Source organism: Pinus tabuliformis, chromosome 2_1 (assembly GCF_031772625.1).
Source record: "Pinus tabuliformis cultivar Carrire ecotype Pingquan chromosome 2_1, CPIR1, whole genome shotgun sequence".
NCBI classification, from domain to species: Eukaryota; Viridiplantae; Streptophyta; class Pinopsida; order Pinales; family Pinaceae; genus Pinus; species Pinus tabuliformis.
Window position 1 is genome coordinate 565,259,378 of NC_142299.1, and position 26,776 is coordinate 565,286,153.

The 26,776-nt window shown below is 38.0% G+C and overlaps 1 protein-coding gene across 2 annotated transcripts in view; it reads left to right on the forward strand.

The window, feature by feature from the left end:
• LOC149201662 (uncharacterized) overlaps positions 1-26,776 on the forward strand; it is a 245,000-nt gene that overhangs the window by 14,093 nt on the left and 204,131 nt on the right. For both annotated transcript variants that reach the window (XR_016253877.1, XM_089402971.1), the window contains exon 6: positions 19,926-19,982. Coding sequence is in view for 1 of the 2 variants with exons in the window: in XM_089402971.1 (XP_089259097.1) it covers positions 19,926-19,982 (57 nt within the window). In the remaining variant the exon portion in view is untranslated. The remainder of the gene's footprint in view (positions 1-19,925; positions 19,983-26,776) is intronic.

The window sequence follows — 26,776 nt, forward strand, 5'->3', positions numbered from 1 at the left end:
TAAGTTGCTATGCTTGGCTTATGTCTAGGGAGTGGGCTTGGTCCTTCCTGAAGTCACCCCCACTTTGTCTTAATCCTCCTTGTAGCTTTGATTTTCCTTAGGAGTGACCCTCTTATGTGACGTCTCCAACCTTTGTTCTCTTTGGGTGACAAGATACGAAGCCCTTGAGATAATAAAGTCTTCTCACGAATTGGTTTAGAACCTTCGAACCAATATACCTACAAAACCAAATTAAAACAAGTGGGGCACCCTAGTTGTTTGCTTCCACATAACGTATTAACTCCTCAATGGTAGAGAACATTAGTTTTAGGATAAATCCATTGTTTCACCAAGTTTTTGGGACATGGGGACAGGGGAGCGGGGAAACACATGAGCGACTATGCAAAAGCTCCCCACCAATTTTTTGAAAACATGGGGGACATCGAGGTCATTAACACAAGGGACCCCAACAAAAATAGTAAAATATTAAAAAATTATAAATATATCATTGGAATTTTATAATTTAACTGTCTTTATCATTATCTAACACTTACATCATAAAGGATAAATTGATGAATAATATAACTGAAACAAATTTAAAACGAAAAGCATGATACAATCATACATGTAACTGTAACATTGTACAATGAAAATAAAAGCTTAAACCATATTAAGTTCCAACTGTAAATACCGAATATTGAAATAAAAGTCAAGTCTGATACATCAAGATTCAAATTTTTATAGTTTCAAGTCTAATATATCATATATCAACATTCAAAACAAACTAAAGTCTATAATTGAAGTCTGAAACAGAAAAACAAATAACATAAGAACATATCAAATGACAAATGAGCGTAGTTGCTCAAGGTAATGCCCTGCTAGTCTTTACATCCAACTGTTGCATGAATAGATCAAGATCAACCATGTCACCATCTGAATTAGAATCGCTTGCATTATGAAACATGGTAAGTGGCACACCAACCAACCACGTCTGTGTCTCATTAAGTCCCTCCTCCATATCTACCTGTGCATCATCCTTTGGATCAACATCCCATCGTGTTGTTGGTGCCTCCAAATACTCAGGTGAAGAATGCACTGTGCTCTGCTGTGCGTTGTGGCTGTGCGTTATTGTCGGAAATGCAACATGAGTGTTACAACTTGCGAGCGAATGTCTCCACTGAGAGCGAAGTCGAGTGCACGCGACAGTGGCTGTGAGGTGTCCCAAATATGAAATAACCAAAAAGACCCTTCCGCCCCCATCGATTCATAGTATATTTATAATATCTTATAATTTTTTTTTAGGGATTTGACCTCGATTTTTTTGGAAACGCAGGAAATGTTTCCTTTTTGGGAAGAATTGTCCCCCCTCGAGTTTCCTTGCATTTCCGTTTTTTGGGGACGTGGAGAAACATCCCCCAGTCGTCCCCACGTCCCCTGTGTGAAAATTCCTAATCCTCAAGGAACCCCTACTCCAGCAAATCTGAATCTACTTCACCTACTTGATTTTAATATACAGTATCAAGTTATTCTTTGAATACTGAAGCAAATTACTTCTGCAGCCTACACTACTTGAAAATATTTGATTACATGAAACAAAAATCTGAGCAAAGAACAAGATACATAGGACACAATTATTTTTGGACAAAATAGTCCCTAGAAAAACCCAATGCGGGAAACCAGTGCAACAACTCTAAGGGTTTATTATTATGCAGGAGAAAATTCCGAGTACAAATCTAGGATGCTCAACTAGCAATCCTTTACAGAGAAAATACTGGACAAAGGACTGGTGAAATGATCTCACCCTGTCACTAGAGAATCAGTGACTGATCCTTCAGCTCTGAAGGCTCTGTGTCACCCTTTGCGTGGCTTCTGCGCAGAACTGCGTCACCCCTCCTGGGTATTGTTGGAAATAATACTGAGAGGGGGGGTGAATCAGTATTATCTAATACTTTTTCAATATATTTATACTTTGAATTATTGTATGTCAGTACCATAAAATAATGAGCATGAACAAGAAAAATAGATAGTCACACCAAAGAACACCAGATATAAGGTGGAAACCCAATGTGGGTGAAAACCACCTGCTGCAATATGTCTCTATCTTCTTTCAATTAGAAATTCCTTTTACAATGATTTTGTACTGGTGCAGTCCTTTACCAGTACGCAGGCTGCAACTTGCAGAGAGCTACAACTCTCTCTCCTGGAAGGGAGTTACAACCCCCTACTTCTTTTCTTTCAAGGACCACTTTTCATAAATTTTCAAACTGGATCCATGAACATCAATCAATCATCAAGTATATCTGCATCAAACAATCTCCTTTTCCCATTTAGCACTGAATCAAGTAAACACTTCTCTGACAGCTGTACCCAGAACACAGTAACAGTAACCACACACCAAATTCTGAACCCAGAATACTGCAGCAATAGACAGAGGCAACGAGATCATAATTTAAAGATATACGCTACTTCAACAACCTGAAACCTGCATGCAGATCTATAAAGGATAATTCCTTCTTTCAAATATTCAGACACTAATTTACCCAAATTGTCAGATTTATAGATCAAGCATGTGCCTCATATAACAGATCAAAGTCATACAAAGATACTATTATTCAAGCATAAAGATTATGACCCATCAATAGAACTTATCCTTCTTTATGCGCGAAGGTTCCTCCTTCATTCAGATCCAGATGTGCACCATAACCCAATCACAGATATTTCAGATCTAACACTTATTAGATATTCAATTCATTCGATGATACTTTGCCAAATGATCTCCTTCCTCTTTTATAGTCTTAGGCCTTCCACAATACCACGGTCCAAAACCATAGGATCAAAAAACTGTTGGACTAATACCATGAACCAACCATGAAAGTGCGTGAGATCAACACTTTTGGATGCAATACCACGGACCAAAACCATAATAAACCAATACCACGAACCCAATACTTGGGATCAACACTTCTGACGAGGTATCATGGTCCAAAACCATAGGTTCAAATACCAAGGACTAACTACCATGGACCAAAGGTAAGTTCTCCAACATATATGCGCTTTTCCTTGCATGAAATTGCGTGAACTTTTTCTCTACATGCAATACCACGGACCAAAACCATAATAAACCAATACCACGAACCCAATACTTGGGATCAACACTTCTGACGAGGTACCATGGTCCAAAACCATAGGTTCAAATACCAAGGACTAACTACCATGGACCAAAGGTAAGTTCTCCAACATATACGCGCTTTTCCTTGCATGAAAGTGCGTGAACTTTTTCTCTACATGAAATAAACTTTTCTCTGCATAAAAGTGCGTGAACTTTTCTCTACATGAAATAAACTTTTCTCTGCATAAAAGTGCGTGAACTTTTCTCTACATGAAATAAACTCTTCTCTGCATAAAAGTGCGTGAACTTTTCTCTACATGAAATAAACTTTTCTCTGCATATAAGTGCGTGAACTTTTCTCTACATTATAATTTATTATCTAAGATGAGTGGGTTGCCATCAAGTACAACATATGTATCATAATGCCAACAATCTCCCCCTTTGGACTTGATGGCAACAACAACCAATCGCTCTCCCCCTTTGACATCAAGGGCAAAGGGTTATGCTCCCCCTAAGAACATGCTCCCCCTAAGAACATGCTCCCCGTGACTATAAACCAGATCTGCAAAGAAGAACCATAATCCATGACCATGAAAGAGATAGAGACGTATTGCAACAATGTTCAGACCAACATCTATGATCTTCTTCTGTACTTCCTCCATAATGCCAACAATGCATGATATGCTCCCCCTGAACCTGTGCCATTCGATCTTTGACCAATCCGCAACCCAGCACATGTACGCATATACTTCAGATGAACCTTGCGTACAACCAACAATCAGAAGAGATTCAACAACAAGATGATGCATCAACAACCCCCAGCTTTTGCCTGAGGTATTCAAAGGTCTCCCTAGGCAATGGTTTGGTGAGTATATCAACAACCTGTTCTTTAGAAGGAACATACTCCAACTTGACCTTTTGTTCAAGCACTTGTTCCCGGAGAAAGTGATACTTGATTGGTATGTGCTTGGTTTTTGAATGCATGACTGGGTTCTTTGAAATGCTGATTGCACTTGTATTATCACATAAGATGGAGATGGGTGGTGTACAAGTGATTTGAAAATCCTGCAAGGTCTGCATCATCCAAAGGAGTTGAGTGCAGCAAGATGCAGCAGCAACATATTCTGCTTCAGCTATAGACAAGGCAATCGAACTCTGTTTCTTGCTGAACCAAGATACTAATCTGGAACCCATAAAGAATGCACCACCACTTGTGTTCTTCCTGTCATCCATGCTTCCGGCCCAATCTGCATCTGTAAAAGCATGAAGTGTGAGATCTGTATCTCTAGGATACCATAAGCCATAGTTTTGAGTCCCTTGAAGATATTTGAAGATTCTCTTCACTGCCTGAAGATGAGTTTCCTTTGGATTTGCCTGAAATATTCCAACTATTCCCACTACATGCATGATGTCTGGTCGGGTACCTGTCAAATAAAGTAGACTTCCAATCATAGATCTGTAAGTTGGTTGATGCACTGCTGCTGATTCATCATTTGCATTGAGGTTACATCCTGTGACCATGGGTGTACATACTGGTTTTGCTTCTTCCATACCATATTTCTTCAAAATCTGCTTGAGATACTTGGTTTGAGACAAGAAGATCCCTCCTTCATTTTGTTGGATTTGCAAACCAAGAAAATATGTCAATTCTCCAAGCAAGGACATTTCGTATTCTTTCTGCATCACCAAGGCAAAGCTTTGACTCATAGATTCTTCATTGCTGCCAAAGATAATGTCATCTACATACACAACAAGTATGAGAAATTTGTCATTTTCAATTTTTATATAAAGATTGCTATCTGCTAATCCTTTTGAAAAACCTTGTTGATGAAGATATTTGTCCAAACAATAGTACCAAGCCCTTGGAGCTTGTTTAAGACCATAGAGAGCCTTTTTCAATCTGCATACAAGATTTGGATCATTTCCAAGAATGAAACCATCTGGCTGCTCAATGTATACTTCTTCTTCTAAGTCTCTATTCAGAAAGGCTGATTTCACGTCCATTTGAAATACTTTGAACTTTTGAAAGCTTGAGAGAGCAAGGAACATTCAGATGGCCTCAAGTCTTGCAACAGGAGCAAAAGTTTCTTCAAAATCTATTCCTTCTCGCTGCGCATACCCTTTACAAACAATTCTGGCCTTGGTTTTTTAAAACTACCATTGGCTGCTGGGAACTGCTGTCTGGGTTTTTCTTCTTGTTGTAAAAAAAACTTCGAATTTTATCTGTTGCCTGAGGTCTTAATTTTTTTCCTGTTCCCTGCGTTATTCTTTTGGCTGCATCTTCCTTGTTGCATTTTCTGCTCCCTCCTACTCCATTCCTCTTGCTGCATTAAACCTCTACCTCACCTGTAGCACCCTCTCGACTCTCACGTCCATTCCTCCATCTACGTTGCAACTTCTCTCTCTACCAGCGTGTTGCCTCTTCGAAAACCCTCTCCATATGTTGCTGTCGAGACCTGCATACACTATGAACAAACACTTTGACTTTTCCTTTTACTTCACTTGTATGCGTGATTTAGGGTTAGGTCTTTTTTCCTTTTTTTTTTTCTTTATGCAATTCGATTTCATTTTTTAAACTAAACTTTGGTCAAATTCATTTTAGTTTAGATTTATATTTTTTTTATTGTTTTTTTTTTTTTTACTTTTGTTTTACATTTTTTTTTTAAATTTTAAATTTTTATTTATTTTCATTTGAAAAATATTTAAAAACATTAAAAACTTTTTTTTTTTAAATTATTTGGTGACTTTAATGAAATAAATTAAGGGAGGATATGCGTTTTCAATTAATTTTTTTTAATGTGGCCTATGACCCATTAAAAATTTAATTTATTAACCCTTTGATTTGTTTTACTTCTGTCACATCAAAAAAATTTTGATTTCTTCATTTACCACATTCAACTAATTGCCTAAGGAACAATTAAATTGTTAAACTAAAGTTTCTTGGTTTCCTTTCGTAGTAGTGATTTTTCTATTGTCAAGGTGCGATAAATGTTTAAAAAAAATCATATTGACTGTTGGAGAAAGATAAATTTTGCTAGATTATCCTGCATGCTAAAGTTTTGAGCATTTTACATTTAATTGTTTATGGTTGTCGCTTTGCCACATTTATAAATTTGCTCTGGATAACTTGTTTTTATTTAGTCTATGGTTAATTCAATATAAAGGCATTGGTCTATAATCAATTTTATCTTATGGTTGTGTCTTATTCTAATCTATCCATCTCAATTGACCAAGACTTGTTCCAAATTCATCAAGTTGTTCATCCTTAAAATCTTCTAGAGCCTGTGTTTCGTAGGCTATTCTCATTCATTCACCTTAGGGACTACCCGTCTTGACTTGTCTAGGAGATAGTTTAAACGAAGTGAGTAAGGATTAGAGTGACATCCCTTACTCTGAGCGTTGTTGCGGTGCCTAGACACTTTGTGCGACAACATTTTTTGGCGTCGTTGCCGAGGACAAAGTTTTCTGTCCTTGGTCCTCTCAATCTCTTCTCATCATTTGATCCTTTCATCTTCATCTCATTTTCATCATATCATCTTCTGTGTCTAAGTTAGATTTTTGTCCGGGTGGCGACTCCACTTCCTTCATCTTCTACAGGGGCATGTACTAGGAGGAACCCAAGTAGCTTGGCTAATCCTGCTCCGGATCCTGAAAGGGCTCTCAGAGCTAGATTACACAAGCTCTCTTCTCGTACACTCCTTGACAATCTCGGCCAGGAAGCTCTCTGTGACATCCATTCACTCTTCTTAAATCATCATCCCGTTCTAGACATCATGGATATCCATGGGCCTCTTAACTTTGCTAACATCCAGAGTTATCCCCACAACCTTCCTAATAATGGTCTAGACAAGCTACCTGCTTTCAAAGGAAATAATGCAATCACTGTTAAAAATCATTTATATGCTTTTCAGACTTGGTGGGCTAAATTCGCTCAGGCTCAAAATTATGAGGATGTGCAAATGAAATGCATTGTCTTGACCCTTCAGCAAGATGCTATGGATTGGTTTAGGGATAGGCCTGATCATAGCATTGATTTATATGATTCCCGCCTTAATGCTTTTAGAGAGAAATTTGGTGATAAGAAAGAAGATCGATTTCTAGCAAAAGCCATTAGTGCCATTAAAAAGAAAGAAAATGACACGTGTGAAGAATTTAATAGAAGGTTTAATGGTATGGTTAAAGAGATATCTACTGATTACAAACCAACTGAGAAAATGCTTCTAGAATACTATCTCGATGCTTTGAATCTTGACACTTCTTATGAACTAAGAAGGTCCAAGCCCGGTGACTACAAGGCTTGTCAAATCACAGCGGAAGAGCTTGAAAAAGATAAAAAGGCTTCTGACAAATTTGAAATTCCTGGGTTTGATAAATCTGCTGTTAAATTAAAAGAACCTAAAGGAAAAGAAAAGGAGTCTGAAGAAGAATCTATGCAAAAATTGCTTAAGAAGTTAGAAAATATGGAGTTAAATCAAGCTAGGATGATTGCTGATCATGCTAAGGAGATAACTAGATTACAGTCTAGGTTGATTCAAATGGAACGAGCTCAAATGCATCAACTTAGGGGTCAGAATAATAATAATAATAAACAAAATAATTGGCAGAAGAAAGGTCAGTCTAATGAGCAAATACCTCCTCACCCTCTTGAAATGAATAATCTTGTGGAGGAAACCCCTCCTTATTGTTGAGCTTGTGATGAGCTTCATGAAGAAGCCACTTGTCCTATTATCAAGAGAATCATGCATCATGAGATGCTTGGGACAAATAATTAGATAAACATGGTTGGTAAAAAATATAATTTTTTAGTAGAGAATTGGGAAGAGGTCAAGGAAAATAGTCATCCCGTAAGACCTTTCACATCTTCATATAGCATTAATAATTTTGGTCAAGAAACTGATGTCTTGGTTAAAATTTTTAGTGAGGATCCGCCTCCTAAGCGAGTTCTTGAAATTGCTAAGGACAAGGGGCTAATCTGTCAGAGAAGAAGTCAAAATGATAATCACATTAATTCTCGAAGTATTAACCCCGGATCAACTTCTTGTATGAATATTAATTTAGGAGGTTGGTTTAATAATTCCAAAGTTTTGGTTCCTGTCACCAAAATAGTGAAGATCCCCTCACAGAAGGTCAAGTTACTAAGTGCTATTGGCAGTACCCAGGTGAATGCAACTCAAGAGGAAACTCATGAGGCTTTCTACGAGGATGCTCCCATGTATTTGCAAAGTATGGAATCCGATAACAAAGGGCATTCTTATTTTTTCATTACTTTGCTTGTTAATAATTATCGGTTATATAAGTGCATGCTTGACTTTGGTGCTTCTGCTTGTGTGATGATTAAGAGAGTCATGGAGCAACTTAACTGAAGGATATCTAGGCCTTACTATAACATATCTGCCATGGATTTGAAGAAAATTGAAGTTCATGGGTTGATTAAGGACTTACAAGTCCATCTGTCTGGCAGCTGGCTACCCTGATATCATGATTGTCATGAACATAGTTGTGGTTGATGTGCCTGATGCTTGGGGGATCCTTTGTCTAGGAAACGAGCCTCTGATTTAGGAGGAAGCATTATATGCTGTGATTCCTTCCCCTAATGGTCAAGGATTTCTTAAATTAAACAGAGAGCCCAAAAGGAGATTCCATGTCGAAGATCCTAAAAGTCCCCATAATGAGATAATATGTGAGCAACCTAGCCTTGGGAATCATGCTATTTTATCTAATTCGATCATTCCTGTAGAGGTCAAGGTAGAGGGTGATTTAAAGGATATGGTTTGGCATTTATACTTTGATGGTGCAACATCTAGGCATGGTAAAGGTGCGGGAATTGTCCTAAAATCTCCCCTTGGTCATATTTTCAAATTTGCCTATTGGTTAGAATTTGAAGTGACCAACAATGTGGCTGAATATGAAGCCTTGTTGTTGGGTATTGAATTGGCAAAAACTTTGAAAGTTAAATTGCTAAGTATCAAGGTTGATTCGAATTTAGTTATCATGCAAATAAAAAATAAATTTATATGTAAAAATCAAAGATTAAGAAATTATAGAAATGTTGTGTGGGATACCATGGAGTATTTTGATGCCATCAATCTTGAAGCTATCCCAAGAGAGCAAAATACTTTGGCCGATGAGTTAGTTGTTGCTGCTTCCACCATGCAATTATTTGATAATTTAATTGAAGATAAAACTAAGACGGATATCATTTTTAAACCTTCTATTGTAGATAATTCTGAACATGGGCATGAAACACCTGTTATTCACTTTCTAAATAATTTGGATAAGTTTCAGGGTTTTCAGGTAAATTTTGCGAAAGACGGATCTAAATGGCTTAATTTTCAGAGAGGGAAGAGTCCTACCATATGCACAATTAAACATGGCACATCTGAAAAACAACCTATAGATTTGCCTGAAAGCAGGCAAATGCTCAACATGCACTACATTGAATGTATTTGATGCCATGGGGCATCCTTTGTATTGTATCCTAATGTTACCCTTTTATTTCAGTGTTTTATTTTGTAGGTAGATTCATGTTTTTCATGTTGTTAGACTAGTTAATAAATGAAGAGCTTATATCTTTCCTGTGCTTAATATTATATGATGATTTTTGGATGGATGCTACTTATGTTATCTTGTGTGTTGTGTGGATGCAGATTCTGGATTCTCACATTCCTCTGGTGCAACGTGTCCCCAAGTAGAGCCAGACATTGACCACTGTGTGTCAACAACCCATAGCGGTACACCCCCTTTTTCGTAAAAGGGATAGCGCTTGATCGATGTGTCTGTGCCGTTTAGCGATCATCTGTTGAAATTTCTAAGTATTACCCGTTAGAAATTTTATCTGTATGCTCTGGTTTATTTCTCCTACTTGTTAATTACGAACAAATTATTTAAACATATAAATATCGAAATAAACACAATACAGTCTCAACTTTCTACAGATCAACAACTGAAAGAAATAGCAAACACATAAGTGACATCGTTATTTTTGGACAACTCGTCCCTAGAAAAACCCAACTTGGGAAAGCCGGTGCATCAATTCAAAGGGTTATTTTATTATGCAGTCTTTCCTTGAGTACAACTGGGTGCCAAACCGGCTCACCTGACAGAGAAAATAATTCGGCAATAATACTTCTCTATTCGGAAGCAGATATTCAGAAAATTTGCGCCACGAAACCCCCTCCAGCAACCTCTAAAGCTTAGCGTCAGCCTGGAACCCTATGCGTCAGCCCTCTAAGGCACTGCGCAGCCTCTACAACCCTCTGCGTCACTCCTGCTGCCCTTTGTGTGGATGACGCAGGCCCTTTTGGCCTCTGCACTGTCTCTGCTGGGCTTTGCGTGTTCCCTTTGGCTCATCGTCTACCTCTCTCTCTTTCTGCGCTAATCTCTCGGCAATATCTCTGCCTCTCTGTCTCGTACTCACTGCCCCTCGCTGCAAACTGATCACTGATTCGAATTTTCTTAGTAGACCCAGCTCTAGAAAATCGAATGACTGATCACTCTGGTGTCTTCTCTAACTGACCCTCAAGCCTTCTCTTATACTTTTCCTGTTGGTCCTTCAACGGCCGAGATTACATGTCTAATCAATGGCTAAGATTAGATTTGGCTTGATCCATGTCCTTTTGAACATTCTAACCCAGTTTTATATTAATACCCATTAATATTTTATTTTTCTTAAGTGTAGACTTAGGAACTCCATTAAAAATATTAATTATCTTAATATCTCCTAAACAGGAAGAATCTGCTCAAACCATTTCTGGGTCTTGGAGATCTCATGTGCTTTAGCTTCTCCACCAATTTTCATGGCTAGAGCACATCCGATGCTACCCCAAATCAACATTATCATCAACCTGATTTCCAAGATGTTATAAACCCATTCTGCATGTATATGATGTAAATAATCTCAGTAGATCTGTGTCATGTATGTAATGCCCTAGGTAAACCTACTTTTCTAGTGAGGATCTATATTCTGGGAGGTTTTTTTGTCTCTCTGATCCATTCTCGGATGGTCGACAGAGTTTTCTCTCAGTCTTACCCCAAAATCGGAATGGATTTTGTCACTAGGATCTTAGGTGAGTCCTAGTGTTCTAGATTGAGTTTATGTAAAAGTGATTTGGGAGTAATCCTAACTATTTGGTTAAGTTATTTTATTACAAATCGCTTGGTCTGCTGGATTATATTTGTGTCGCAGAAATGGGTAGTCTGTGAGAGTCTATTACAAATGAGTTTTCCTCCTTATGATGCAAAAAAATATGAAAATCATGATGTAAAGTGTCGCGAGGGTTGGAAATTTTTTTATCCCTCATAGGTTAATTAATTAAATTTTCTTGCCAAAAATTAATTAAAATCGTAAGCTAGAAATTTAATTAATTTTAGGTCCTAGGTAAATTTAAATTCTCCAAAGGCAAAAATTAAATTTTAAGAGGTCCAGGGACTAAGGTAATTTAATTATTTCGATAAATTTTAAACCTATGTGTTGATTTGTGGTAGCATCGGATGTGCTCTAGCCATGAAAATTGGTGGAGAGGCTAAAACACATGAGATCTTCAAGACCTAGAAATGGTTTGAGGAAATTCCACCCAGTTAGAATGTTCTAAATGACATGGATTAAGCCAAATCTAATCTTAGTCGTTGATTAGAGACTTAATCTCCGCTGTTGAAGACTTGACAAGAAAAATATAAGAGGAGGCTTGAGGGTCAGTTGGAGATACACTAATATTGATCAGTCAGTTTGATTTTCTGGAGCGGGGTTTGCTGAGAAAATTCGAACAAGTGATCTGAGTTGCAGCGAGGGGTAGTGAGTACATGGCAGAGAGACAGAGATAGTGCCAAAGGGCCAACGCAGTGACGGAGGAGACTGCGTAGAAGGCCAGAGATACTGCGCAAAGCCTACGTGGGTGACGCAAAAGGCCAGAGAGCTGATGCAGAGAAGTAGAGGGCTGATGCAGAAGGCCAAAGAGCTGATGCTGAGAAGCAGAGGGCTGACGTAAGGGGTTCCAGAGCTACGTAAAGGCTAGCAGGGCTGACACAGAGCCTTGGAGAAGCGTTGGAAGGATTTTCGTGGGGCAGACTCATTGTTTTAAGAATCGGTTGACTCAGAACCAACTTGGCCGAATTGGTCCAAGTCAAGGCCTCACCGGGTCGACTCGGCCATCGAATTAGTTCGGCCTACCGGGTTATTACCGAGCTGCGGATTGGTAATAACCCGGCTGACCGAACTGGTTCGATGGCTGAGTCCGAGCCTATTCGGCCGGCTGGGTGATAGCGGCCCGAAAACTCAAAAAACAACGATTTTTATTTTTATTTTTGCTTTTTGGGGACCCCAAACAGATTTGTAATTTGCCTATAGGTTATTTGGGGTCCATTCCCCTCTCCTAAACCCTATAAAACCCACCCAACCCCTCTCATTTCCTCACAGCCATCTCATTGCATTTGAGTGAGAGTTTGTGAGGAGTTGTGGAGTTTGTTTTTGGAGCAACAGTGAGGAGTCTTGGGCAAGCATTGTAGCAGGAGTGAGGAGCTTCTTGGGCAGCCATTTGGAGCAGCATTGAGGAGTTGGTTTTTTGGAGCAACCTTGAGGAGGCAGTTTGTGCCTGGAGGTATTTTTTTCACTTGTAAAAATATGTTTTTGCTTATTAATTTTTATGTGCAAATCTGGAAATTGAAAAGAGTGTTTTTTGTGAAAGAAATCAACATTGGAGCAATGCTATTTTTTTTGTTTTCATTTTTCAGATTTTTTGCTTTCATTTCCAAGTCAAAAAATGGCACCTAGAGTGAAAGATGTTGCTTGGGCATATGTTGAAATGGTTAATAGTCAAATGCATTGCAAATTTTTCCATAGAAAAATCAATGAATGTCTTGGAGGCATTAATAGGCTGAAACAACACTTTGGTGGGGATTAGAGGCCAAATTACTCCATGTGAATCAGATGAAATTGGGGAGATTAGGAAGGAATTGTTAGCCAATTTTGAGAAGTTTAAAGAAGAAAAGGCTAGGCAAAAAGAGTTAGAGGCTAAAACTGAGAGGAAGAGGAATATACAAAAAATCATGGCTACCAACCCTCATTTTGATTTTGAGGGTTCTTCCTTTATCCCTTGTATTGATGCATCCAACCCCTTCTGATATGTTCCTCTCTCTTTGGAGTCTATTCAAGAAAAGGGTAAGGGTAAAATGAAAAAGAAGGGTGATATGAATATCAAAATTTGTTTCACTGTCACACCCTCCTCTCGATCAGATGCACATGGTCCTTAAGCTAGTAGAACTTTGCAGCCCACTTTAGATGACCATTGGAAGAAAGAACTGAGGGAGACTGCTTGTGATTACATATGTAGATGCTGGTATGATGCTGGTATCCTCTTCAATGCTTCCCATTCACCATATTATGAGCCTATGTTTGATGCCATACATGCTTCTAGAAAAGGTTTCAAAGGCCCTACTATGCATGAGATAAGGGGGTATCATTTGCAGAAGGAAATTGCCTCCATTAATGAGTATTTGAAAGATTTCAAAAACTCTCGGGCAAGAATAGGATGTACCATCATGTCAGATGGATGGATTGATCAAAGAAACCGTACCATCATAAACTTTCTTATCTTCTGCCCATAGGGAACCATGTTTCTAAAATCAGTTGATGCATCTGATAAGATAAAAGATGGACAAATGTTGTTTCAGCTATTGGATGAGGCTGTTGAGGAGGTGGGGGTGGCTAATGTTGTTCAAGTCATCACAGATAATGCCTCTAACTATGTTCTTGCTAGTAAACTATTAGAGCGAAAACACAGAACCATCTTTTGGACCCATGTGCTGCACATTGCATAGACCTCATGCTTGAGGATATTGGCAAATTAGATTGGGTCAAAAACACTGTAGATCATACCAAAAGCATAACAAAATTTATCTACAATCATTCATGGATTTTGAGCTTGATGAGGAAACACACAGGGGGCAGGTATATTATTAGGCTTGCCATCACTAGATTTGCTACTCATTTTTTGACATTGCAATCTATGCTTTCACAACATAGAAACTTGCGAAAGATATTTTCCAGTGAAGAATGGAATCAAAGCCATTGGTCTCACAAATAGGAAGGCAAAGAATTGAAAAAGAAAGTTAATGAAGAAATATTTTGGAGAAAGGCAACAGAGATTGTGAAGCTTGTTGAGCCACTGGTTAAGGTGTTGCGGTTGCTGGATGGGGAAATATTGGCTATGGGCTTCATTTATGAGGCTATGGATCAAGAAAAGGAGCAAATAAAGAGGGCATACAAGGATAAAGTGGCAAAGTATGGGCCCATTTGAGCAATCATTGATGAAAGATGGAACAATCAACTCCATCGCCCTATACATGCAACTAGGTATTTTTTGAACCCACGCTGTCTTTATAAAGCTAAGGAGACATGAGCTTTGAAGGGGAAGGTTAGAGATGGATTGATTGACTGCATTGATCGCATGATCCCATTGGAGTGTGATCAGCTGGAGATACACTGACAAGTCACAACCTTCAACAATGCCTCAGGTACCTTTGGGAAGAACCTAACAAAGATTGCAAGGGAAGCAGATGAGCCAGGTAAGCAAAAATTTTAATTTTCAAATTTTTAATACTTATTTTGTTAAATCGTTTATAATTTGAAAGTCGGATATAATTTGTAATTTTGTTGAGCTAACTCATTACACTCCTATGTTTTTTGTAGCACTATGGTGGGATGCTTTTGGTAGGCATTGTCTTGAATTACAGAAGTTTGCAATTCATATTTTGAGTCAAATTTGTAGTGCTACTGGGTGTGAGCGCAATTGGTTTGTCTTTGAGAGGATTCACACGAAGAAGAGAAACCGTTTGGATAAAAAACGGTTAAATGATCTAGTCTATGTCTATTACAACCTCCGGCTTAGACGCAACCAATTGCTGAACAAAATACCTGAGTCAAATCCCATTGTGTTGGAAGAAATTGATCCAACATCATATTGGGTAGTGGAGATTCATCAAGCAGAGTTTCATTCTGATGAGGATTTTGATTATGACTATGAGACGATAGCATCACTCGAACATAATGTTCAGTTGAATGCAGATCCTGATCCACTTGTACTTGCCTCGGCCTCAGGGCCAACAAGTCCTCCAGTTGCAGGCGCTTCCTCTGCTTAGCCATGACAAAAGTGAATATCTCGTCTATCTCAACTTGCAGCTGTTGCACAACCTACTAGTACTACCACTTCTACAGTTGTAGTTGGAGATGATGACGATGAGGAGCCATGGGGCCCCCTGTCTGACTCTGATCCAGACGATCTTGGCTCCTTTAGCAGTAGCCAGTAGTATTGGTCACAATTTACTTTTGTTGTAGAGGCCATTTCTAGCCTTCTTGGTTATGTGTTTTTGTTTTGATCTCTATATCATCATCATGTATGTATTGGACAGTGCACTGGCTGCCATTTTGATATAATGGATATATTCATGAGCCTACTTTGATCATATGTTGTCTTTTATATATATTCTAATGCTGTGTGTTTGGAAACATGAATGAAAATCTTTAAAGTTACGTTTTTTTATAAAAAATATAAATATTTAATGTATTTTTTACAATGATCGAGTCATTGAAATCAAGCCGGCCGAGTGGATACCGATTCAGAGTCGGAGTCGGAGTTGACTCTTGGCCGAGTCGGAGTTTTAAAACATTGACTCGCTGAATATCTGCTTCCAAGAGAGGTCTTACTACCAGATAGAAATCTCTGTTGGGTGAGCCAGTTTGGCACTGTAGTTGTACTCAAGAAAGCTGCTTAATAATAAAACCCTCAAAACTGTTGCATCGATTTTCCCAAGTTGGGTTTTTCCGGGGACGATTGTCCAAAAATAACAGTGCCTTGTGTGTTTGTTTATTATTTCAATTGATGATTTGTATATGAGTTGACACTGCATTTTTTGTTTATTTTCAATATTTATATGGATAAATAACTTGTTAAGGAATAAACAAGTAGGTAAATTAAACCAGATAATGCAGTAGGAATTTTTGACGTGTTAGATTCAGAAATATCAACACTTTGATCCCTGGGGTTAAGACAAAGTACAAATTTTGAGGAAATTCACTCAACAATTTAATTTTTGATTTAATTAAAATATATTTAATTGAAAAATTCGAATTTCCTCAAGAATTAAATATTGCGATGGATGAGATTAAAATTTGACGAGGATCACTCGAACTAGCCGTTGGAGGATTTATCTTTAAATAGGAAGTCATTTGTCAGTCGATATATCCGATCTCTGAGTCGTGTGCTAAAGCAAAAAACTCGTGTAATCTTTTCTGGATAATAAAGAAAGACTTTGGGGTTAAATTTCGCTGATGTTACACTTTATGGGAATACTGTAAGATGTGTTGTTTTCATGCATAATTTTTTTTAAGCCATTGATGATAGCTTCTGAAGAGTGATTTGAGTACAGGTATCTTGCTCAGTCGCTGGGGTTTAAATGATAATTTAAATTTTGAATGTTATTATCATTTTCTTGTGCTATTTTGATGGCTGGATTGAGTTTTGTAGAAAAATCTTGATTTTTAGATCCTCGGGTGTTAGGGAAAGTTTTCAGTTGGATTAGCCAACTCCCGATCTGTTTTTTCTGAAGAGCCCAGCTAAATTAGCTCCGGGCTTACCATAAAATTTTATGTGTGATATACGAAGAGTTTTAAGTTAAGCACCTCCTTTAAAATTTAAAAAAATTAATTTTGTGGGAAATTGATAGATTTGGCTGTTGAGAGCCTTAGATTATCAGATTTGGGAGCGGAGTTGGACTCATACTCCTCAAATCTGATAGATCTACCATTCTTGTGCATAGATCTGTAATTTTTTTTGGTTTTCTGACTTGGGTTTCTGGGGTTTTATTTATTTTTTTTGTATATTTGGGTTCTGGGTGTTTTTGTTTTCAGGTACAGGTTGCAGATTTGAAAGAGAAGTTTGATTTGAAGCCAGATCTAGGCCCTGGAGGGTAAGATCTGGCCTCAAAATCATTTTTGCAGGGATATTATCCAACTTTTTTGGCAGTCCAAGGGTTTTAAAATTTTAATCTGGAAATTTTACAAGGGTTTCACTGCCAAATCTGAAGCATAAAAAATGTATTGATGTAATATTCGTTTTTCTGGGTTTATTTTGGTTTTTTAAAGCTACCATTGGCTGCCTGGAACTGTTGTTTGGGTTTTTCTTCTTGCTGTAAAAAAAATTTCGAATTTTATCTGTTGCCTGAGGTCTTCATTTTTTTCCTGTTGCATGCGTTTTTCTTTTGGCTGCATCTTCTTTCATGCTTTTATGCTCCCTCCTACTCCATTCCTCTTGCTGCATTAAACCTCTTCCTCACCCGTAGCACCCTCTCTATCCTCACATCCATTCCTCCATCTGCATCGCAACTTCTCCCTCTGCCATCCTGTTGCCTCTTCGAAAACCCTCTCCATATGTTGCCGTCGAGACCTGCATACACTACGTACAACCTTTTACTTCACTTGTATGTGTGAGTTAGGGTTAGGCCTTTTTTCCTTTTTTTTCTTTATGCAATTCGTTTTCATTTTTTAAACTAAACTTTGGTCAAATTCATTTTAGTTTAGATTTCGATTTCTTTTGTTTTGGTTATTGTTTTTAGATTTTCTTTTTTAATTCATTTTTTGATTTGAGTTTACTTTTTTTTTGTGTTTCTCTATTCATTTGAAAAATATTTAAAAACCATTAAAAAACTAATTTTTTTTAAATGTGTCCTATGGCCCATTAAAAATTTAATTTATTAACCCTTTGGTTTGTTTTACTTCTGTCACATTATTTTTTTTTTTATTTCTTCATTTACCACATTCAACTAATTGCCTAAGGAATAATTAAATTGTTAAACTAAAGTTCCTTTGCATCATTTCGTTGCGGTGATTTCTCTATTGTCAAGGTGAGATAAATGTTTAAAAAAATCATATTGACTGTTAGAGAAAGATAAATTTTGCTAGATTATCTTGCATGCTAAAGTTTTGAGCATTTTACATTTAATTGTTCATGATCGTCGCTTTGCCACATTTATAAATTTGCTCTGGATAACTTGTTTTTATTTAGTCTATGGTTAATTCAATATAAAGGCACTAGTCTATAATCAATTTTATCTTGTGGTTGTGTTTTTTTCTAATCTATCCATCTCAATTGACCAAGACTCCTTCTAAATTTATCAAGTTGTTCATCCTTAAAATCTCCTAGAGTCTATGTTTCACAGGCTATTCTCATTCATTCACCTTAGGGACTACCCCCCTTGACTTGTCTAGGAGAAAGTCTAAAGGAAGTGAGTAAGGATTAGAATGACAACCCTTACTCTGAGCCTTGTCGCGATGCCTAGACACTTTGTGCGACAACACACCCAAAACATACCTTTGACTTCTATTGGATTCTTTGCAAGAGATCAATCCACCCTGTGCAAACCAAGAGCCTTGTCAATATCCACTTTTCTCTTTACCTAGTTGAAGTAGAATTTGGAACCCTCATCCCCCCTCCTAAATCTTTAACAATTGAAAACAAGTAGACTATGAGAGATTGCGATTTGGTGGGTAAGTTGACACCTATTTTATTTAAGTTGAATGTGTTTCACATGGAGTGAGTGGATTTCTGTGGCCTGGTTCAGATGGTTTGGAACCTCTCCCTAGGCTAGTGGGAGGCTTGGCTTACACTTGAGGAGGTACACATCTTCATAATGTGGTCTTTCAAGAGGATGCTACATGATTGGAGATGCCAGCTTATAGGGGAGTGGACTATATTGCTAGGATCATCTCATTGATAGTAAGATGTTTCGGAAACTGCTCTGCTAGGTGATGTTGGCTGCATTGGTACCTCAGATTTTAGAGATACTTGGCATTATATTGTAGTTGTCACCTTGCATATTATGTGAAAGCTTTGTTGTGAAGTTTTTTTCAATGGTAGTGTGTTATCTATATTTTCTTTCAGACAGTGTATTTTTGATGAGTTAGATGTACAATTTATAGCCAAAAGATCTTTCCTGTGTAAAGATGCAAGGTGTGGTCTGACCTAGGGTTTTTCTTTTTTCCTTTGTGTGGACTTATGCCCATTTATTTGTTATATTTGTATCAGGTTTCCTGTTAATATAAGCTGCGTTTTAAAAAGACTATTTTTTTATAAAATGATAAAATTAGATACTAGATTCTTAATGGGAAATTTACTAAGTGCATGATGCAACTGGTATATTGGTGGTGTGTTTGTACGTGAGAGTGCTCTTTTATCCCTCAAAATTATAGGAAGTTTCTGAAAACCGAGTTGGCTATTAATGTGACTTGAGAAATTCACTTTTTAAAGTTATTATATGTTTAGGGTTTAAGCTGCTAATGTGTCTCAAAGGAAGGACTGAAGGACCATGGCAAAAGTTCATAGCTTGTGTAAAATAACTGTATGCATATTTAAACTGGTTGGATGTATCCTGGTGAACTTCGATCTGAATAACTGTATTGTTTTATGGGCAAGATTTAAAGTAGACATGGCATGGATACACTGCTTGAACCACTGCAGTGGGAAACACTGATGTTGTAGGAATGCAATGAAGTTTTTCTGGAAATATCGAGAATCCAAGTTTATCATGTGGAGAAAGGAAATAAATTACAACCAATTCAAGAAATAAACATAAATCGTTTTTTTTTGGGTATTGTGAAGGGTCAAGGTTTTGTTAAACAATTTTCTTCAATTGTAATATGAAATTAGAACTTGTGTTTTTTATAGTTAGGTGGTCTTGGTGTGGACATTTTTGTTGTTTATAACAGTGGTGTTCTTATATTGAGATTTATTTTATTAAGATCCAATACAGATTGATGATTGAAAATTAACGAACTCTTTGTTTCTCACAGATGTGTATCTTATCAAAGTGAGGATTGGGAGATAGCAGACTCAACCTTACAGTTCTGGTATCATCTATATCTAAGAAATGCTTATCTCTATAATTATTCATGTTGGTTTTCTTTGTACATTCTATTCACAACTTCAAAGTTGAACTCTCTGAATGTTTACTTTGGCCTCTTAAACACTTTAGCGTGTTAATTTATTAATAGCAGATTGCCGTATCAAATGATACTGCCAGAGGTCTATTATAACTCTCTTTTCTTGCAAGGCTTTCCAACTTCACTACTGCATCTTGCCACACGTAGCTGCCATTCTAAATCAGCACGAATGTTTTCATACAACCTGGATTTGACATTAATTGCCAGGAAATGTTTATACAGCTGTTAGTTTGTACAACAACAAACTTAGCAGCCACTTAGTCTCAAAATTTCTTTCCCCAAGACCCAAAAAAATGGTGGGAAAATCAGAAATTAATTTCAAGTTGGAGAAATTGGAGGGCCAGTACAAGCAGGTTCATGAGGGGCATACTAAAAGAAAGCATGCGATCACTACAGAGATAAAAGACGGGATGAAGCAAGGCATAATGAATTGAAACTAGAAATAACATGAAGTGTCACACAAAAGCTAAATAATAGAGTCTCAGATAGAAGTTCACTGCAATCCTAAGGATGAGATGAAACAAGGCTGTTGAAATATGTAACTAGGTTCAGTCTTCATAATGACATATGTAATCATGATTTTATGTATTTAATGAAAAGAGAAAAATAAATTTATTATTGTTATTCTTGAAGCACGGGTTACATGTACAAGGGAAATTTATTTTGAGGTCAAGTACCCATTGAGTGCTTCTAGGGCTTGTCATTGAGTCTACAGGTCAATTGAGTCATTGTCATGTATGAAAGACCCTTTTGGGAATGTTATTTATTTTAAAGATAATTTATTTGAGTAAAAAAAAAGTCAAAAGACCCTCCAAGGCCTCGTCATGGTGCAAAGATCAAGTTGGCCTACATGAAGGGACAAGTCAGCCTAAAGATAGCAATTCGTACCCCTCAAAAGCCTATAAATAAGAAGGAACTCGACCTCATTCGGACACACTCTCAAGCAAGTTTGATCTCCTCAAGATAGACGCTGGAAAAGGACGAAGAAGAAGAAGAAGATCAAAGTTTTGGGCCACTCTCTCATTTGTTAGGGTTTCTACAGTCACTGGGCAAGACAAAATTCTGAAGCTGCAGCTAGGTCGAAACCGTGAATCTGTTGGAGAGCTTAAAGTTGCGATAGAATCTGTTGGTCGAAGTTGCAGAAGAATTTGTTGGGCAAAAGAATTTGTTCGAGGTCGAAATTGCAGTAGTTGCTAAGGCACTGCTAGAAGGAAAGCTCGTCAAGGGACTTGGTCTTGGAGGGTCTTGGTCAAGGGTTATAGGTCTTGGAATTCATCAATTGAAGATTCTATAAGAAGAGAAGAATTCTTGTGGGTTTTCCTCTCAAGTGGAGAGGTTTTGGCCCTTGCTGATTGCCTATATCTTGTGTCCTTTTGTCTCACTGTTATTTATGGTTTGGTAGCTATTTGATGAAAAAAACACAATAATAATTAAAGTATAAAAATATCTAATAAATACATCACAAGGAGTTACCAAAGTAAGAGAAATCACATAATCTAGCTGCCCTTAGATTTCTCAACAAAGGCATGGATATCAATTAGGAGATTCATGTAAGCATAAAAAAGATGTTAGAGAATCTCCTTAAAGACAAAGAAGCTTCAACCAACACGAATCCACCAAATATAGCTAATCTATCACCAAATATGTCCAGGAATTGCTTTTTGATCATCAACCATCAACAACTTTATGCAAATCCAACAATGTACCAATGAGGGTAAGACAAATGATCACAATTCGATGGAAATGAAAAGAAAAGTATGACCTGGTTTAACAAAGCAGAAGAATACTTCAAAATATAGAATGTTGAAAACAATGAGTAGGAAATGAAGCTTGCCTCCATCTAGCATTGAAATTTGAGTAGCTCGGAAGGTATTTCTGAGTGGAGAAAACCCACAAAAAGAGAGTTTGTTGGGCAAAGTACCCAAGTGTTCAAGTTTTGACCCAAAGTTGTGGGCTTAGAACCCAAGATAATTAATATTTTACTCTAATTTATTATTGAGTGGTGAATAAGGGTTTCCTAAAGGACAAAGAAGACCCCCAAGACACTTAGACAAGAGCTATAAATAAAGGCCAAAGGATAGGCCGAGATCACAAGTGAGATGGAATTAATTTGTGGGAGAGAGAGCCCTAGAAGGAGCCACAAACCTTAAAGGAGAGCCACAACCAAGACTAGGCACCGAGTCAAAGAGTTCTTTTTGTGAAAGGTGGGCCAAGTAGGGCTAGGAGAGGATACACTGTTGAAGATCAGGCCGCATACTTGTCTTGGTAGGCCAAGCACCTTAGTGATTTGTTGAAGGTCTAACTAAGAGGTCGTGGGTAGATCTAGAGCAATGTAGGCCTAGTTAAGGCCACCCACTAGTAGAAGAAGTATGGTATATGGTTTTGAGGTAGAGCCGAGGGCTTGTTCGGAGGTCTAAGCAGGATGAGGTTAAGGCCACTGTAAAAGACCAGCAAGGAGGCCTAGTTAGGGCAGTCTACAACAAAACTAGTGCTAGGGAGAGTAGGCCGAAGCATACAATTGGACCAATGAGGCTTAGACAAGGGCTTGACTGAGTTGTAAGTGGGTCATAACAAGGACATATAAAGAAGAACAACGTAGTGGTTCTCATCGACTTTGGTAGCACCCACAATTTTTTAGATGCAATCGTGGCAAAGAGACTCAACAATTTTTCATTTCCCTTACCGAACATGAAGGTGATGGTAGCCGATGGTAAGAAGATTGAAAAGGTAGGGAAATGCCATAAGGTTAAATTGCAGATACAAGACTTTAATTTAGAATCCCCATTCTTCATTGTACCATTAGGAGGAGTAGATGTGGTCTTAGGGATCCAATGGCTACAAACTCTAGGCACTTATGCTGCCAACCATCAAGTACAATTCATAAGATTTAACTGGGAAGGGCAAAGGTACAAGTTATACGGATTCCAAGCACCAGAGAATCAAATCGTATCGTCATCTTAGATGATGAAGATGATTCGAAAAGGAGCACCAGCTTATGTAGTACAATGTCACCAATTAGAAATGTTATCTGCAAACATGATCAACGAAGAGTCACCAGAGGTACAAGATCTAATTCAGAAGCATGAAAAGGTATTTCAAGACCTGCCTATGAAAATGCCTCCTAACAGGGAAATTGAGCATACAATAGAAGTCAAAGCAGGGTCAGACCTCATCAACATCAAGCCGTATCGATATCCACATCACCAAAAGACAAAAATTGAGAGATTAATCCAAGACCTTTTAAAGTGTGGGATCATCTCGAAAAGTAAAAGTCCGTATGCTGCTCCAGTGGTATTGGTAAGGAAGAAGGATGGTTCATTCAGGCTATGCATTGACTATAGAGGATTAAACAAAATAACGATTAAAAACAAATTCCCAATCCCTTTTATCGACGAAATGTTGGATGAACTACATGGCGCAAAATACTTCTCAAAATTGGACTTAAGGTCAGGCTATTACCAAATCAGAATCAGGTTGGAAGACATACCAAAAACGACATTCCGAACACACGAAGGTCACTATGAATTTAAAGTAATGCCATTTGGGTTAACCAATGCATCAACAACATTCCAAGCCACAATGAACGAATTATTTCGTCCATATCTTAGGAAGTTTGTATTAGTATTTTTTGATGATATTTTAATTTATAGTAAAACTTGGAAGGAGCACTTACAACATTTGGATAAAGTTCTTATACTACTGAAAGAGCACCAGTTCTACGCTAAAAAATCCAAATGCACCTTTGGAAAGGAAGAAGTACAATACCTCAGACACATTATATCCCATGAAGGTGTAAAAGCGGACCCTAATAAAATCAAAGCTATAAAGGAATAGACCAAACCGGTTAATATATCCAAGCTAAGAGGGTTCTTAGGATTGACTGGATATTACCGAAGATTTATTAAAAACTATGCACATATAATTGCACCTCTGACAAACCTTTTAAAGAAGAATTCATTTCAGTGGGATGAGGAAGCATGAAGGTGTTTTGAAGAACTAAAGGAAGTTATGTCTAATGCCCCGGTATTGGAAACTCCAGATTTCTCTAAACCATTTATCATTGAGTGTGATGCTTCCAGATTCGGTATAGGCGTAGTGTTAATGCAAGAAGGGCATCCAATAGCTTTTGAAAGCAGGAAGCTCAATAAAAGAGAACGTCTCAAGTCCACATACAACAAGGAAATGCTTGCTATTATGCATGCACTGGCTAAGTGGAGACAATATCTTTTGGGAAGTAAGTTCTCCATTCGAACGGACCATAACAATCTCCAGGACCTCCTTCAACAGAAAAAACTTTCCAAAGAACAACTGGATTGAAAAAATTGCCGCCTTTGACATGGAGATACTACATAAAAGGGGAAAAGACAATGTAGTAGCAGATGCCCTATTTAGGAAGGACGAAGAACCAACATTACTTGCAGTCTCAGTTGTTGTCCCAGAATGGCTTAATGAGAATCGAAGTGAGTATGCCAAGGATCCATAAATAACTGCGATAATCAATAACCTTCCAGACAACTCAAAATTTGAATGGAAGAATGATATTCTATGGTACAAAGGAAGAATCTATCTGAATGCAAACTCCAAGTTTAAATCCAAGATACTCAAGGAGTCACATGATTCACTGTCAGCCGAACATGTAGGATTCTTTAAAACTTACTACAATGCACATCAATCATTCTTTTGGAAGGGGATGAGTCATGATATTCAGAAGTATGTAGCAGAATGTGACACATGTCAAAGAAATAAAAGTGAAAATATTATGACACCTGGATTACTTCACCCCTTAAACATTCCGAATCAGAAATGGGAAGAAATATCAATGGACTTTATTGAGGGATTACCTGTATCTGAAGGCAAGGACAAGATTTTCGTAGTGGTCGACAAACTCACCAAATATGCTCACTTTATGGCAATAAAGAAATCAGACTCAGCTAAACAAATCGCTGAAATATTTTGCAAAAATATATATAAATTACACGGTTTTCCGAAAGTCATTGTGAGTGATAGAGATGCCAAATTCAAGGGTAATTTCTGGAAGGAATTGTTCAACCACATAGGAACCTACCTAAATATGAGTTCTGCTTATCACCCTCAAACAAATGGACAAACAAAGGTTGTCAATAAATGTTTGGAAGCATACCTACGTTGTTACACTACAGAAAAACAAAATAAGTGGGCTCAGTGGTTGCATCTTGCTGAATGGTGGTATAATTCTACTTATCATATGTCAGCAAAAATGACTCCATTCCAAGCTTTGTATGGGTACGAACCTCCAAAATGGAAGGATCTAGCTACTATCCAGACAAATCTACCTGTTGTTAAAAACCAACTAGAAGAAACCCAAAAAATCGTCCAAACCCTAAAAGAAAACTTGAATAATGCAAGGAACCATATGAAGCAACAAGCGGACCGAAACAGAACCGAAAGAGAATTTGAAGTCGAAGAATGGGTATTTGTCAAGCTCCAGCCATACAAACAGTTGTCCTTGAAACAAAAAGGAAAAAATAAATTGGCACCGAAGTTCTATGGACCATATCAAATCAATAAAAAGATCAGCCAAGTTGCATATAGTTTAAGCCTTCCAGAGAAAAGTCGTGTTCACAACGTCTTCCATGTCTCCTGCCTTAAAAGGGCACTGGGCGACCATCAATCAGCGCAAACAATGCTTCCATCCCTAGATGATGAAGGAAGGGTCATTTTAGAACCAGAAGGTATCTTATCTACCAGAGAAAGGAAGCTTTGATCTCGTGCAATCAAGGAATACTTGATCAAGTGGAAGGACTTACCAGAAGAAGAAGCTTCTTGGGAGACTGAAGCGTTTCGTCAGCAACATCCATCGTTACGTATGCTTTGAGGACAAAGCATTCTTTTGAGAGGAAGGCAATGTTATATAAAAAATTAGTTAGTTTATAATTTATTAGGCAAAGGGCATGATCAAAGATCATGCCCGTTCACCAAGAGGCACCCAAGGCAGTATATAGCCAGGGCCTCCCACAAAATGTAAACATCATCTATTCAATTATTAATAAAATATTTATCATGGTTGTCAATTATTAAGTTTGTGTGTTTCACCAAAACAAGATACTTAACAATAGAGAAAGATACAACACAAATGACATAGTTGTTTTTGGACACTCCAACACTGTAGCTCTCTTTGCCGCTCCATCCGCATCCATCTCTACCCACATTAGTCAGTCCTGCTACTCCTCTTTGGGGCTTCCGTAGCAAGGTCTAATCCAAGAGGCTGGGTACCTCGAGGATCCTGCCCCTCATCGCCTATAGTCTGCTTGACTACAGCTTGATGTCTCCCCACTTTCGCTCAAGTGGTGCGTGTGCACTCATGGCACAATCATTGTCTGTCAAAACTTCCTTCTTTGCCCTTGCTGGCACTGCCTTAGTCTTGGAAGACTCTCCCTTACTCTTCTTCCTTAGACACTGGGTCGCATAATGACCCAACTCCCCATAGTGGAAGCACTTGATCTTGGAGAGATCCTTCTTCTTCTGCTTTTCCTGCTTTCCCTCAGATGCTAGGGCAACATCCTCCTCCTCCTGCTTGACTTTGATCCCCTTGCTGCTGCTACCCGTCTTCGACTGTCGTCTGATATCTTCTTGGCGAAGAGCAGCCCACATTTCATCCCAAAGTGGAAGTGTCCCTTTGCCCAGTATGCTTTGGACAAATACCTCCCAGTCTTCTGAGACTG